At 43.5% G+C, this 14,554-nt stretch overlaps 1 protein-coding gene across 1 annotated transcript in view; it reads left to right on the forward strand.

The window, feature by feature from the left end:
• The window catches only part of AMFR (autocrine motility factor receptor), a 73,051-nt gene that overhangs the window by 13,141 nt on the left and 45,356 nt on the right, over positions 1-14,554 (forward strand). Inside the window, exon 2 of the mRNA XM_068259537.1 lies at positions 11,811-11,903. Within this exon, the coding sequence (XP_068115638.1) occupies positions 11,811-11,903 (93 nt within the window). The remainder of the gene's footprint in view (positions 1-11,810; positions 11,904-14,554) is intronic.

A 14,554-nucleotide genomic window follows, 5' to 3' on the forward strand; every position in this document is an offset into this window, starting at 1 on the left:
TCTCTTTCTTGCTCTCGGAAGCCATTTTCTGCTAGGTAAGTGATTTATAGTTGGAATTTCTGATCAGTGAGGGTCACACTGTAGTCACTTCCTGTCTGAGTCAGGACTGAGTCAGCAACTTACATACCTGATATTTAACTCTTTCTGGGCTGGTGCACACCGAGCGGCTTTTTCCGCGTTTTCAGATCCGCTTGCGGCTGCGGATCTGCTTGGTCAATGTATCTCAATGGGGTGGTGCACACCAGAGCGGCAGGCGTTTTGCAGAAACGAAAAATGCCTGGGTGAGGCATTTTTTGGATTTCGGATGCGTTTCTGCCCCAATGTTAAGTATAGGAAAAACGCAAACCGCTCTGAAAAACGCCTGTTCAGAGCGGTTTTGCAGGCGTTTTTGTTACAGAAGCTGTTCAGTAACAGCTTTACTGTAATAATATATGAAATCTTCTATACTGAAAACCGCAGCAGCAATCCGCAAAACGCTAGCAAAACGCCTCATAAAAATTAAAAAAAGCGTTTAAAAATCTGCTAGCGTTTTGCGGATCTGCTAGCGGGTTTTGGTGTGCACCAGCCCTCAGGTAGAGAAAGAAAAACAGGAACACAGCATAGTTATTTGTGTGCTAGGCACTGTACATACACATGTCTATCTCATCATGTCACATGTCACTTCAGGTATCTTTTAAGGTAAGCGAGGGATGAAAAAGTCTCTCTCTTAGCAGCGTGGGAGAATGATAAAATACCTGTACGGCTTTTATTATTATTATTATTTAGTATTTATATAGCGCCAACATATTACGCAGCACTGTACAATGTAGATATATATTTTGTCACTAACTGTCCCTCAAAGGAGCTCACAATCTAATCCCTACCATTGCCATATGTCTATATTATGTAGTGTAAGTACTGTAGTCTAGGGCCAATTTTTTTTTTTAGGGGGAGCCAATTAACTTATCCATATGTTTTTGGAATGTGGGAGGAAACCGGAGTGCCCGGAGGAAACCCACGCAGACACGGAGAGAACATACAAACTCTTTGCAGATAGTGCCCCGGCTGGGATTTGAACCAGGGACCCAGCGCTGCAAGGCGAGAGAGCTAACCACTACGCCACGGTGCTGGGTTAGTATTCTAGTTATGCTCTGACATCAGAATACACAGGTTCTCAAATAACTGCACACATGAGCACATATAAACTTGACACCAAACATTAAAGTGCTGAGTGATCCGGTTGGGCAATCAGTGCTGCCAAGAGGATGAAATCTTTGCGTCATTTCCCCATGCTGTACTGCTGTCCTCTGTGAGCCTCCAGCATGTCATGGTATATCCTGCTCTAATGCTTGGCCACTAGATAGTGTGTTTAGATTAGCATTGTTCTGTAACTGGCCGATAGATGATGTGACTGGGAGAAGGCAGAGGCCGCATGACACGGGAATTGGAGCAAAGTTCAGTAGAGCTAATACTCTCACTGCTACCTCTGAAATAATTCTGCTCTGGAGAGTCCTTACTGAACAGACGTAACAGCCACAGGGCTGGAACCAACAGGAGCTGTTTTAACTGCGCATTTTACTTGCCAGCGATTCCAAAAGCACTAGGCTAATGGAAGTCAGTGGAGGTGCGGTTGCAACTTCGCCAAATCACGGTGCCTGCAGCATATCTGGAATTATTGCATGGCAAATAGAGTATAGGATTGCTACAAAATCGATTTTCGATCGCTCGTGTAAAGTTAGTCATTTTCAGCACTTTTTACTACCTAGAACCAAAAATAATAATTGTAGCCACAAGCATTAAATTAAAAATTGCAACCAAACGCACTTAGCAATTGCGATGCGCTCTTTCTAGTGGGCCACTGCCCTACAGTAGCAGTGTATATATACATTGTGCATTCTACCGTAGTTACAATATAGTACTATATACCTTTTAATGCCCTCCTATGCCTATTTCTAAGAGCTTCATTGTCAAAAAGTAAAGTGCAAAGTAGGACTGAACGGTTTTGTGGGTTTAAATTGAAACCGCGATACCTGTCAAGACGATCTAGTGATCATCACTGTGCTGCTCCGTACGACTCCGCCTACCGCCGCCGCTGTCATACGAGAAGACGATCCAGTGCTTGGCAGAAGCTGCGCAATATGGCTTTGCTTACCGCCGCCGTCATACACAGTGGAGCCAGCGATTGGTACAAGGAAGCTGAGAGGCTGCTTTGAATCTCACAAGAGCACAAACATATACTGTATACATGATATGGGTTCCTAGTCTGGAAATAGTTTGCAGTGTGCTATGCTTGCTTGCATCATTATGCATGTTACAAGGATAGTGGTGGGACACATACTGATCCAGAGACACTGGTGTATAGGACTACACAGAATCATGCATGCTTTTGTAAACCAATACCTCTGGCTTTTTATTAGCTGTACTGTACACAAATAGTAGATGTGTTACTACCTGGCTGTTGAGCAGTGAGTCTCTTTGTGAGCGTCCAAAGGGTTTGTGGCAGCATCCTCTTTAGCACCTCCAATTTACCCAATGTTCTTTAAATGCCCCCATCTGGGAGATAAACATGGACTTGTCTTGCACTATTCTCCCAGTCTAGAATCCTGTTTGTCTGACATCCCTCCCCCCACACTATTTGCTCATAAAAAATGGAAATTCTACTTTTATTAAAGAGGAGCTGTTAGGTATAAGGTCTCAGAGAAAAAAACACATCTATCAGTAGCTAAATATTGGCTGTACTTACATTACATATGCATTTCATTTCACTGTCGACGTTTGGATGCCACAGAATTTTTATATAGCATTTGCAGAGAATGATGCTCCTGACAGCTCATGGCAGGTTCCATGTTTGTCTGTCTCCTATGAAGCCAAATGTGTCGTCATGTCCTCCCTGCTTCCTGATGATTGGACTCACAAAAAAGATCCTAATGGACAACACTACTGTGCAGTGAATATTAATTAGCCATGTGGCTAGGAACAATAGCGGACTCATGCAGTATACTCTAACGGGAACATATGCCGTGATTTTTTTTTAGTGCTGCGAGTTGGGCTGACTTACAAGCTGCTGTAACTTGAGCCTGTAACTTCTCACTAGTAGCCGAGGGGAGGACCCAAGGTGGGAAGAAGCAGCCCCAGAATGCTTTGCAGTATCTTATGCGGCCTCTCGTACTTTTTACGTGACTATGAGGGCACAGGATGGTTGCATGGGGCTGGTAGAAGCCCCAGGTTAGTGAAACTCATTTATTTTTTTTTTTTTTGCCTGTAATTGGCCTGTGTGGCACTGATCCATTATTTTCTTAAAGAGTAACTGTCAGGCTGCAAAAGCTAATTTAAACCTCTATTCTCCTGTGTTAAACAGTTTAGAAGGAAGCCAAAAAGGCAATGCTGAATTTAAAAATCTCTCTTACTTTTGATGTGTGCTGAACAGCAAGGCTTTTATTCCCAAGCTCTTAAAAGTACGAGAGGCCGCATAACATACTGCAAAGCATTCTGGGGCTGCTTCTTCACACCTTGGGTCCTCCCCTCGGCTGCTAGTGAGAAGTTACAGGCTCAAGTTACAGCAGCTTGTAACTCAGCCCAGCTCACAGCACTAAAAAATCACGGTTCCCCTTTAAAGTAACCTTTTTTGGGGGGGGGGGGGGGGCTGAGCTTTACTTGGACTTCTTCCAGCCCCCATATTATCTGAGGTCCCTCAGTGTCCTCCCGGTCTGCTCCGTTGTGCTGCTGTCAGCCCGTGACTGGTCACTGACTACTGCACATGCATGGACTCGGCCGCAGGCCCCCTCGATCGCCCTCCTGTGGCTGGGAGTGTTCTGTGCATGCGCAGTTGCAAGTTTAACAAACTGCAAATGCACAAAATTCTCCCGACTAAGGGAGCATGATCGAGGCACAATGGAGGGGGCAAGGAGGGACCTCAAATACTACAGGCGTCTGGAAGAAGCCCCAGTTAAAGTGGACCCAAATTAAAAATACACGATTTCAGGAATAAAATCTATTTTCTAAATTATAATAATAGCAGCCTTTTTTCAGCTGCATGATGACAAATATAAAATATTTTACATTTATTGGATGAACCCCTCCCTTCCTTTCAGAATCCGGCAAAATGCTGGAGTAGGTGGTGTCCGGCAATGGAGGAATTGCTAATGGCTGCCACCAGTATAACCCTGGTTATGCAAAGAGAAGGGTGAAAAGCATGCACTGAAATGCTCATAGGCTTGAAGGAGTGTTTATCTTTGTATGTGTCAGAGTGGTGCAACTAAATATTTTAAATTAAAAAAATGTTTGGTTTGGGTCCGCTTTAAGTAAAACTAAACTTTTTTTTCACAATCTAACACAGCTGCGCACTAATGTTCCCAAGAGAAAACTCCTGTCATGTAAATCACAAGATCAGTTCCAGTTTTCCATCAAATGCACAATCTTGCTCCTGCAGTCGGCTACCACTGTTTCCACTTTGGTACGACACCACCACCACACCCCAAGCAGTGGGCACTCACCGCATCATATTGACCCTCTGTTAGATGGGTCTCCAGCGCCTATAGGGTCATATGGCCGCCCCCTGCCTTTTCGAGCAATTCTTGTCCACCACTTCAACCTTTCTCATGGGATCATCACACCTCAAAAGATAATATTCGGAACAGCCATAGAGTAAAACCATAAAAACTATTTATTATTAAAAGAAATTTGCACTCACAAGCATGGAGGTTTTCATAGGGCACAGAGTTTTTGTGGGCTCTACCCCAATCGATGGCTGCTGGGTGGGCTTTGTTGCGCTGATATAGTCAGCTCCTCCCGGCGTGCCCCTCTGTCTCCACATCCCTCCTTGGCCACAAGCTTTACTAGTTTCGTCGCTACGTACGACTCATCAGAAGCATATATGGCCATTACTCTTTCCTTCTAATATACCCTTTACCTTTTCTTCTTCCGCTTACTCGTCCCTCCCGGGATGTGACCTCCATCTCCCTCGTCATCGTATAGGTCACCCGAATGTGGCTAGTCCCGGGTATAGGGGCGTAACTGCCATCCGTCATCGGTTCAAGCATGTGCGACACATTGCCCACCCGTTGTTTACACTTACTGCATCGGGCATTGACTTGCATTTCTGCGTATTCCGTGTGGTAGGAGCAGATCATGCGCCAATGCGCTGCAGAGATTGCGTCAGGTTACTTCCAGCGCACCGTGTTATGTGTGCAAGTCTCCATACATTTGCACTGCCCTTGCGGCAGGGAAACCTAACGCAGGGCGACGCAGCGCGTAAGTGTGCAAGGGACTTAAAGCAAAATTCTCGCCTCAGTACAGGCTCCTCCCTGATGTTGTGAAATGATATATAATAACAGATAACTAAACAAGCTATGAAGACGATGAGCTATTGCTCTGTGCCTCTTGTTCAACTGCTGCTCAAGATCCCTTTCCATAGTACAGAACAGGCTGCTTGGCGGTAGTTCAGCACTCATTTGTAACCATGCAATATAGAGCAATAGCCAGTAACAGCAAGCAAAGATCAGTCACATTTGTTTTAAAACATATCCGTGGCTCTTTTTTTTCCCCGGACCAAAACCGGAGCCACGGATACCAATGTTAAAAATAGCTGTGATGCCCAAAAATCCGCAAATGGATCGGAAACGTATGCTGCAAACGGTAAGCACGGATCCGCTTGCGTTCCGGTTTTTGAAAAACGGAGCCCGGACCGCGGATTGCATTCTGCAACCACACCTAGTGTGGACCAACCTTAAGTGTCTGCTTAGAAAGTGTTGGAAATAGACAATCAGCATGATAGGTTGTGACTAGCAGGTCCAATAAGAAGTCAGGCCTGGCCGTGTCCAAATTTCTGTAATAACAGAAGCGCTTTTACCTGACTCCTCTACCTACATGATGAATTGCTGTAATTTTCCTTCGCTGTGGCCTCTATACTGGCCAGATCTCGTTATGGTGTGAACATCAATTTGCAGCACCCCCTCTTTCAGCTGAATATACCTGCCAGGAATTGTGACATTGAGACCTATCTGTATAAATCACACATTACGTCTCTTTGTAATCCGACGCCTTCCGCAGTGATTGCTCTAGTCTTTGCTTGCCTCCTCTTCAGCTGTCTATGTAGAACTGATAAACAGTGAGGGAATACTGTAGGAAGTGAATAGGCACAAGGCATGAAGTAAAGGTGACAATCGGGAGCGGTCACCTATTTCACTGTGACAAAGTGATTCTATTTACTAAGAGCACAGAGGAATACCTAGATTGCTGTGGCTATGCCTGATTCTAAAGTCTTGTGGGGCAATATGGGTCATGGGGCAATTCACAGCAGGGTATTGGCTACTGTTGCCTCTGTGTGTTGGGCATGGGTAAAGGGGCGGTGCCTGTCTCATGCAAGTACATCTGAGTGGGCCGCATCCACCCGCTAGATGTTCATTTGCATTAGATAGCTGCTCCCGAGCCATGCACCTAGCGCACAGTGCAGCAATCTAAGTGAATAGGTCCTTAAGCTGGCCACTAACGGTCCAATTTCTAGCGAAAAATCGTTCGAGCGATCCGAAATTCTGATCGGATTGGTTGTAAATAATCTCAATCGATTATGAACGAGTGAAAAAAAATGTCGCCCGAATGAATTTTCGGATCGAAAATTTGGATTTTCTTGGTGGTCGTGATAGGAAACAATGATTGGTTAGTTGATGGTGTAGTGAACGATTTTTTGTCCGATCAGATTTTCTGATCTCTCGAACGATTTTTCACTAGAAATTGGACCGTTAGTGGCCACCTTTAGCCTTATATCATTCAGAACTGTTGTTCATAAGTCTGATGTCTGTACAAAGTAAAAAAAATGGTTGGAGGCGCCCTGTATATCTAGTGCATATATCTTAGGAGTAAATGGATCTTACCTCCTTTAATGACAAACCATAAAAAAAAGTATGTATGTATGGGTGTACATGTATATGTGTATATAAAAGTTATTTTAAATGGAAGATGAAAACTTGGGAGAAAAAGTAACTTTGTTCCATAGTCTTTTATATTGATCACACATACATAATGGTTTCCGGTGACAGAAGTGTTGTCTATATGAGATGTAGTTTGCCGTTATCGCCATGACCGCCAGTCTTCTGCCTAACAGGAGACATTTTCTGTCTATAGGAGATGACATCACTATGCCACCTGCATCTAAGGAGCACATGTGTATGAACAACCACATACCTTTTATAGGAAATGAATAGAAAGGCTATTATAAGCTAGCTTCTTCATACGCAGCAATGTAAAATGCAGGAGAAAATGATCGTAATTAGCCTCATGGCTAATGGCTGTCTTGGCTGTTACACACATCAAGTTTATTCACAGGTTCTTTTACAGACAGAGGATTTAGAAAGACCTCTGCTACTAGAAAACACTGCCACCCTGTGGTTATAGCTGGTGATGCATAGATACACACATAATAGACTGTTGTTGCTAAATACACATTCCAACAGAAACAATCTCATATGTTAATTTGGAAATACAGAACTAAATTAGCATTTTCGAAAGTGTGAAATAGTTCTCATGATTTCCTTTGTTTTGCTCCTCCTTGAATAAAGCTTTATACATTGCTCAAAAGTGACAAAGGTGGTGTAAGGCCCTTCGTGGTTTTATGACTGTCCTATCTCTGCCTCTTTTTATATTGCTGTGCTTTCCTGTACAGTAGGCCTTTGTGTATAAAAATCCTTAAGTAATAATCTGACTTCCTTATCTATATGTTCACATGCACAGTATGTAATATAACAGTCTCCACACTGTACAGCGACAGAACTCTTGGGCTTGTTTACACAAACGCAACGACAAGCATGCGCACCAATGGACTGACGCCACTATGTACTGCTGCTCACGCTTGCCCATGGGAAAAAGATGTATGGATGTGCTGAACTAGTCAGAACTAGTTTTGCTGCTGTTCTTTGCATCTAGTAGGGCTTTAACATGACATGAATAGCTTTTGTACTTTTGTGCATTTTATTGCTGTTTAAAGGGAACCTAAAGTGAGAGGGATATAGAGGCTGCCATATTTATTTCCTTGTAAACAATACATATTGCCTGGCTGTCCTGCTGATTATCTGCCTCTAATACTTTTAGCCATAAACCCTGAACAAGCATGCAGATCAGATACATACATGCATACTGAAGTCTGTATGCATTAGCCACATGCTTGTTTCAGGTGTGTGATTCAGAGTATTGCAGCCAGAGAGATCAGTAAGATAGCCAGGCAACTGGTATTGGTTAAAAGGAAATAAATATGGTAGTCTCGCTTTAGGTTCCCTTTAATGAGTCTATAGCTAATAACGGCAGAGCTATTCATTTGAGCAGACAGTGTCTGTAATTCTGGACTGCAGAGACATATTTGCTTATGGAGCATGATCTACAAGGCAGTGCAGATGTGACCGCTTTAACAAACTATTTTAAGAAGCTGTACCTTAAAATAGCAGAAGTCTTCAGCCTGAGGGCTTCTACTACGTGTCATATGTGACTGATTCCGGCAGTGAACGGGATAAGATATGGGAGGGCATAGAGCAGCTTGGGATCAATAACCTTGCAGCTGTACCACCTGCTGTTCCAGTCTTTTCGGTATTACATAACCACATCATATGTTACACACTGAATGTGAAGATTGTTTGTGCTATAAATCCTGTCAATAACCCAGCTTGCCAGGCACCTCATACACGGACAAGTGCTTATGCAGTGACAGGAGTTACATATTGCAACCAATCAGAATTCAGCGTTCAGTGGCCATCGCACTTTATTCTGGTGTAGCTGGTCTCTGGACAGTCACTGGCCGTTATTGCTGCATTGTGAGGACACATGCAAACCTTTTTTTTTTTTTTTTTCTATTTTGCACTCTACACAAGCTTCATGGCACAGCCTATACACTTATCCGTACTGTAATTATGTGAACAATGAACAGCCAAGAGAATACTATTGCTGTGAAATTTAATGAACCGGGATGTTCAGTTGGCTCCAACTATACTCCGACACAAATATATACTGTAAACACATGGGTATGCATGTATATGTGCATTATATGTATAATCGTGGGCCTGTTCTAAATGAAAATTAGCTTATATAACCTTATATAGAGAGAAGCACAGCATTGCTTTTATTCTCTGCGATTATTAAATGACACCTGGCCCAAGCAAGGATACCTGAAGTAAGCACAGAGGTATGGTCGTTCTGGCTGCATACATCTCTATACATTGTCTGTTCCTCTTTGTTTCCTGGTCCCTGTAACCTCGCCCTGAAAATGTTGACTTTTGGCTAAAGTCATAGTCTCAGACAGGAAGAGGCAGGCTTCCTTTGATGTTCCCTCCTACTAACTCCTCTTTCCCACCTAATTCACTCCCCTTAAGGGGAGAGAATAGAAGAGTGATGAGAGGGAACATCCCTGCAAGCTTGACTCTCCTTGTCTGAATGTTTGACTTATATTTTTCAAGGCATGATTACAGGGACCGGGGGAAACAAGGAAAGGAATAGACAATGCTCAGTTGTAAGTAGATGCAGCATGAACAATACCTTTGTCCTTACCTTATGTATTTTTGCTCAGGTCAGGTGTCCTTTAATGCTTGGTACACACCATGCAATTTCCCGTCAGATAGATGATCGAATAGGTAATTCCCTACTGGTCCGATCTGATTTCTGATTAATTTTCCGATCACTTCTACTCAAAATCAACCAGACCTGTTGGAGATAATCGATTTGACCAGTGTATCTGATGGGAAATTGCATGGTGGTCACCAGGTATAAGACTACTCCCAGCACCATTCTGCAGCATGGATGAGGTGGATGTAGCTATTTATGCGATAGGCAGCTGTCATTGGATCCAGGATCTTCTAATGATTGTGTCCCAGCTGTTGGCCTGCCATATTGTCTTTGTGGCTTTCTGTTGATATAGTTCATTGATTACAGACTGCCATGGGAGCACACAGTGGACTGACTAGACAGAGCAGGAGGCGGCTGCAGAGTGAGAGAGCAGTCTGTGCACCTAATGACATGCCATGGTCCTTTCAAGATCTCAGATTGGCCATGAATACCTGTAGGATAAATGAACATAACATACCTGCACTTGTCCTGACCCAAGCTGTCAGTGGCGCTGGCTGAAGCTCTTCTGTACATAAGGTTGCAACCTATGAAATACAGTGTACACATTTATTTTATATACATAAATGTATGAGCTGGAATTGCCTAGGAGTCTGTGTAGACCTGTGGTTCTACAACTAGGTTTTTGGGTCTATTGCTTAGACCTGTACCCTGTTGGGTTGTCCCCAGTCATGACCTGCGATGTCAGAACCTCTGGCCAAATCTGGAAAAGAAGAGCCCGAGCAGTGGCTCCTTACTGGTGCGTTGGCATAAGCCATCTGTGCCTACCATCTCGCGTGTAAGGGTTCGCGGCCACAAAGTTCTGAGGGTATTGGGAGGTGGATGTGGAAAACCTCTGGAGGACCCAGGGCCTCCCTCTACAGAGATAAGCATCTAGATACCTTATAGGTATATCTATGTATAAGGATCAGAGCCTTTTTTTTTTCTTATACCTTTGCACTTCCTGATCACTTTGATTGGCCCACAGTGATCAGGTGGTCAGGAGCCGATGAAAACCGTTCCTGACCAATGCTCAGAATTCCGCTGTCTTAAAGGACACCAAAGCCGAACAATATTTTAAAAACGGGGGTGAGTAGGCATGCATTAGGTGCAGTGCCACAAGTGTGGCATAGTTTTACCTACCGGCAGTCCCAAAGTGGTTGAGTTCCAGAGACGTTTATGGTAGAATCTCATTATCGTAACATCTGGCTACAGGTGCATTGGTTCCGACCCTACATCTGTATGAATATGCAATGTATGGTGAATCCTAATATAGAAAACTTCAGATGAAGTAAACTACTTGGCCTTTGGAGTTTACTATAAAGGGATTCTACTGTAGCAAACCCAGAGATGGACTGTTAAAATTGTTCAGACTTTCTTTCTGTGAACTACAAAGCCGCACCTCCACAAGAAAACACACAGTTTCTACTGCCCTGCAGGGATTCTGGAAAATGTAGTCAAGCATTTATTGTTCTTTCGATTGAAGATCACATCTGGTGGACCTATCCAGCAGCTAAATCCAGAGAGGGGAAAGGATAAAATTGTAATGCAGTTCCAAGCACATTTGGCCGATGAAACACCTATTCTGTCCCAATTTTGCTCCTATACACTGTGCATATTCATATATCAAAGGCAGCCATCTCGGCCGAAAATGCCTCTAATTTTGTACAAGGCTTTTAAAAAAACCATAACCAAGAATTGAACTTCATCCCAATCAGTAGCTGATACCCCCTTTCCCATGAGAAATCTATTTCTTTTCTCAAACAGCTAATCAGGGGGGCTCTGTATGTCGGATTTTGTGATGAAACCCCTCCCACAAATGTCAGCGCCTCACAGCACTGAGGTCCTGTCATCACACTGTGTAAGCCTTGTTGCATTGTGGGAAATAACTGCTGTTTCCAACTGCCAAAAATGCAAGCAGCATCTCCTTCCAGTGGCATCACCTGCCAGCAGTAATAATGTCACCATGTGGTAAATGTCAGAATTTAAATCAGGGAGAGGAAAGATTTTACAATGAGCAAACACTAACTAAATCATTTATACATAATTGTAAAAACGAAGCACTTTTTTATTACAAAATTTTCGCTGGAGTTCCTCTTTAAGAGATCCTTTTGTGTCTTTGCCTTTGAAGTGGTTCTCGATCCATTGAGCAGATGGTTTATACTGAATGTTTTGGCTACAGCTATATATGACTGTTAAACTTTGGACATTTGCCCTCTAACAAAAATATACCTCTTCTCTGTTTAATATTCCAGGTCCTGGTGAACACAGTATGCTGCTTCCTGATGCTTTTTGCAAAGCTAATCCAACATGTTGTTTTTGGCCCTCTGCGTGTTAGTGAGAGGCAGGTGAGTACAGTGTAAAAACAATACTAGCTTCTCATTTCTTGAAAATGTTAAAAAGGAACTCTGGGCAAATGATAAAAAAGGGCACGATGCACCCGTATGTGTTAAATGACAACTGAAGTGAGAAAAAAATATGGAGGCTGCCATATTTATTACCTTTTAAACTATACCAGTTACCTGGCTGTCCTGCTGATCTTCCATCCATCAGAAGTGTCTGAATCACACAACTGAAACAAGCATGTGGTGAATGCAGTCAAACGTGAGTGAAACATTTGATCTGCATTCCTGTTCTATGGCCTGGTGCACACCAAAAACCGCTAGCAGATCCGCAAAATGCTAGCAGATTTTGAAACGCTTTTTCTTATTTTTCTGTAGCGTTTCAGCTAGCATTTTACGGTTTTGTGAAGCGTTTTTGGTGTAGTAGATTTCATATATTGTTACAGTAAAGCTGTTACTGAACAGCTTCTGTAGCAAAAACGCCTGCAAAACCGATCTGAACTGCCGTTTTTCAGAGCGGTTTGCGTTTTTTGTATACTTAACATTGGAGGCAGAAACGCCTCCGCAATCCAAAATCTGCAGCAGCCCAGGAGTATGCGTTTCTGCAAAACGCCTCCCGCTCTGGTGTGCACCAGCCCATTGAAATACATTACCCAAGCGTTTCCACATCCGCAAGCGGATCGCAAAACGCTGCCGAACCGCTCTGGTGTGCACTAGGCCTATGAGTCTATGACTAAAATTATTAGAGGCAGAGGATCAGCAGGGCAGCCAGGCAATTTGCATTGTTTAAAAGAAAATCAATATGGCAGCCTTAATATCTCTCTCTCACGCAAGGTGTCCTTTAAATATAGCATAAATTAAAGTGAACAATGCAGTTAAATTAACTTCAGAACTTCAATACAAGTAAAACCAGATACTAACCTGAACAGCAACACTACTCGGTAATCTATTGTATTATCCTGCGGAGGTCACTGATAAATCAGGATGGTCGTACTTCCTGTACTAGGATGAGAATGTTAAGGTGCCCATACATTACTTGACTTGGCCGAGTGACCATCTGATTAGATAGTTGTCACAAGAGCCCCACTGGCCGTGAACACGCAAAACCGTCCGATCCGATTCTAGCACACAGATTGAGAGCTATGGACGCAATCTGCGTAGAATTGGCGGAGTTTGAGCGTCACGACGCAGTAGGGAGCCTGTGAGGTTACGAAAATACACTTTTACTCCAACCCAGGGGTAGATTTGCCACCATCTCTGTTTTCTATCAGCCCAGAGAAAACTGCTAACTGGCTATAGACCTGTGAAACAAACAACCGGTTAAAACTGTGCAATTCCTATCTATCTATCAAAACAGTAGCGTCCCTTCGGAAGTTTAGGTCTCGTCTGTGTATACTGAATAGAAGGTTTTACTGAGAGGTAAAGACCTTTTAAAAAGCCTTTATTTGTTACAATATAAATAATTAATATATACAGACAATCGTGAACAATTAAACGATGAGAGACAGTGATAACACAGTACATAAAAGAAAAAGGGATAAAAAGAACGAATACTTATGATTCTGTGGAAAGTCCGTTCGGGAAAAGACAAAGTTCCTTTGTTGCAGTTAGTTCGCAATATGGCCGAACCACATGGCCGTTGCTCCGCCTGCAAGATGGCCACTGCTATTTCCCCAAGCAGTGGCAGTCTTTTCGGTATGATGGAAAGTGGGGGAATTGGCTGGGGGTCCTCATGCAATCAGTTTTGAGCACTGACATTTCTGGGCGGAGTCTCAAGCTCAGCCCAGGGGCGTGTCAGGCAGTGAGTTCTCAGGGGAGGAACTTCCAGCCATCCACAAAATATGTCCAATTTCATACCCCGCCGGGGTTTTGTCGCACATGCAAACCGATTTCATATTCAGATTGGGCTGAGAATACACGTTCATAGGACATCAAACTTGCAATATTTGGGGCGCACGGGGACCCCATTATTCATATCTCAGCCCCTGCTCGGGTTACCTGGCTATGTCTAGTATCACCATATTCTACAGAATTAGGGAAACAAAATTATGTAATTTTCATATTCCTCCCATGGATGGTATTTGCAAAATGTGACAAAGTTATCAACACCATGCATTCCATACTCAGTCTAGTCGGTGCCGTCAAGACTGGGAGGAATGTAGGTGTCAATAGACCTCATGCTGTGCTAGCTTCCCCTGTTGAATAGACTCTGTTGGTATTTCAGCTCTGCCCAATTAGCACATTAGTGTCACCAGAGCTTTTCCGGGAGCCTTAACAGGATTTCTTGCTAAACCAGGTTGCTTTAGCCATATGCTAACGCAGGCCCATTCAGCCCTCATGGCAAAAGGGGGGGGAAGGCAGGAAGGAAAAACTTCTATTTTAAAAATAAAGAATGTCAGTTTTCCGATCACGGTTGCGATCGGACAATCGGCCGCGAATCCTCGGACGACTGGGCGTCGCCCGGCGTCACAATAGTTACAATCGAATCGGATAAAAATCTGTGCCGCCAATAGCATGCTGATCGACGATGTGAACAATTTTGGGCTAAAAGTGGTTGCATGTACCGATCAGACCTGCTGCAAAATCTCAGATTGACTGGCTTGATTGGGTACGTAGCAGTAATGGTGTGCGATATAGGGATAGGCGATGAACGCAAT

Source organism: Hyperolius riggenbachi, chromosome 11, assembly GCF_040937935.1.
Source record: "Hyperolius riggenbachi isolate aHypRig1 chromosome 11, aHypRig1.pri, whole genome shotgun sequence".
In the NCBI taxonomy this organism is placed as follows: Eukaryota; Metazoa; Chordata; class Amphibia; order Anura; family Hyperoliidae; genus Hyperolius; species Hyperolius riggenbachi.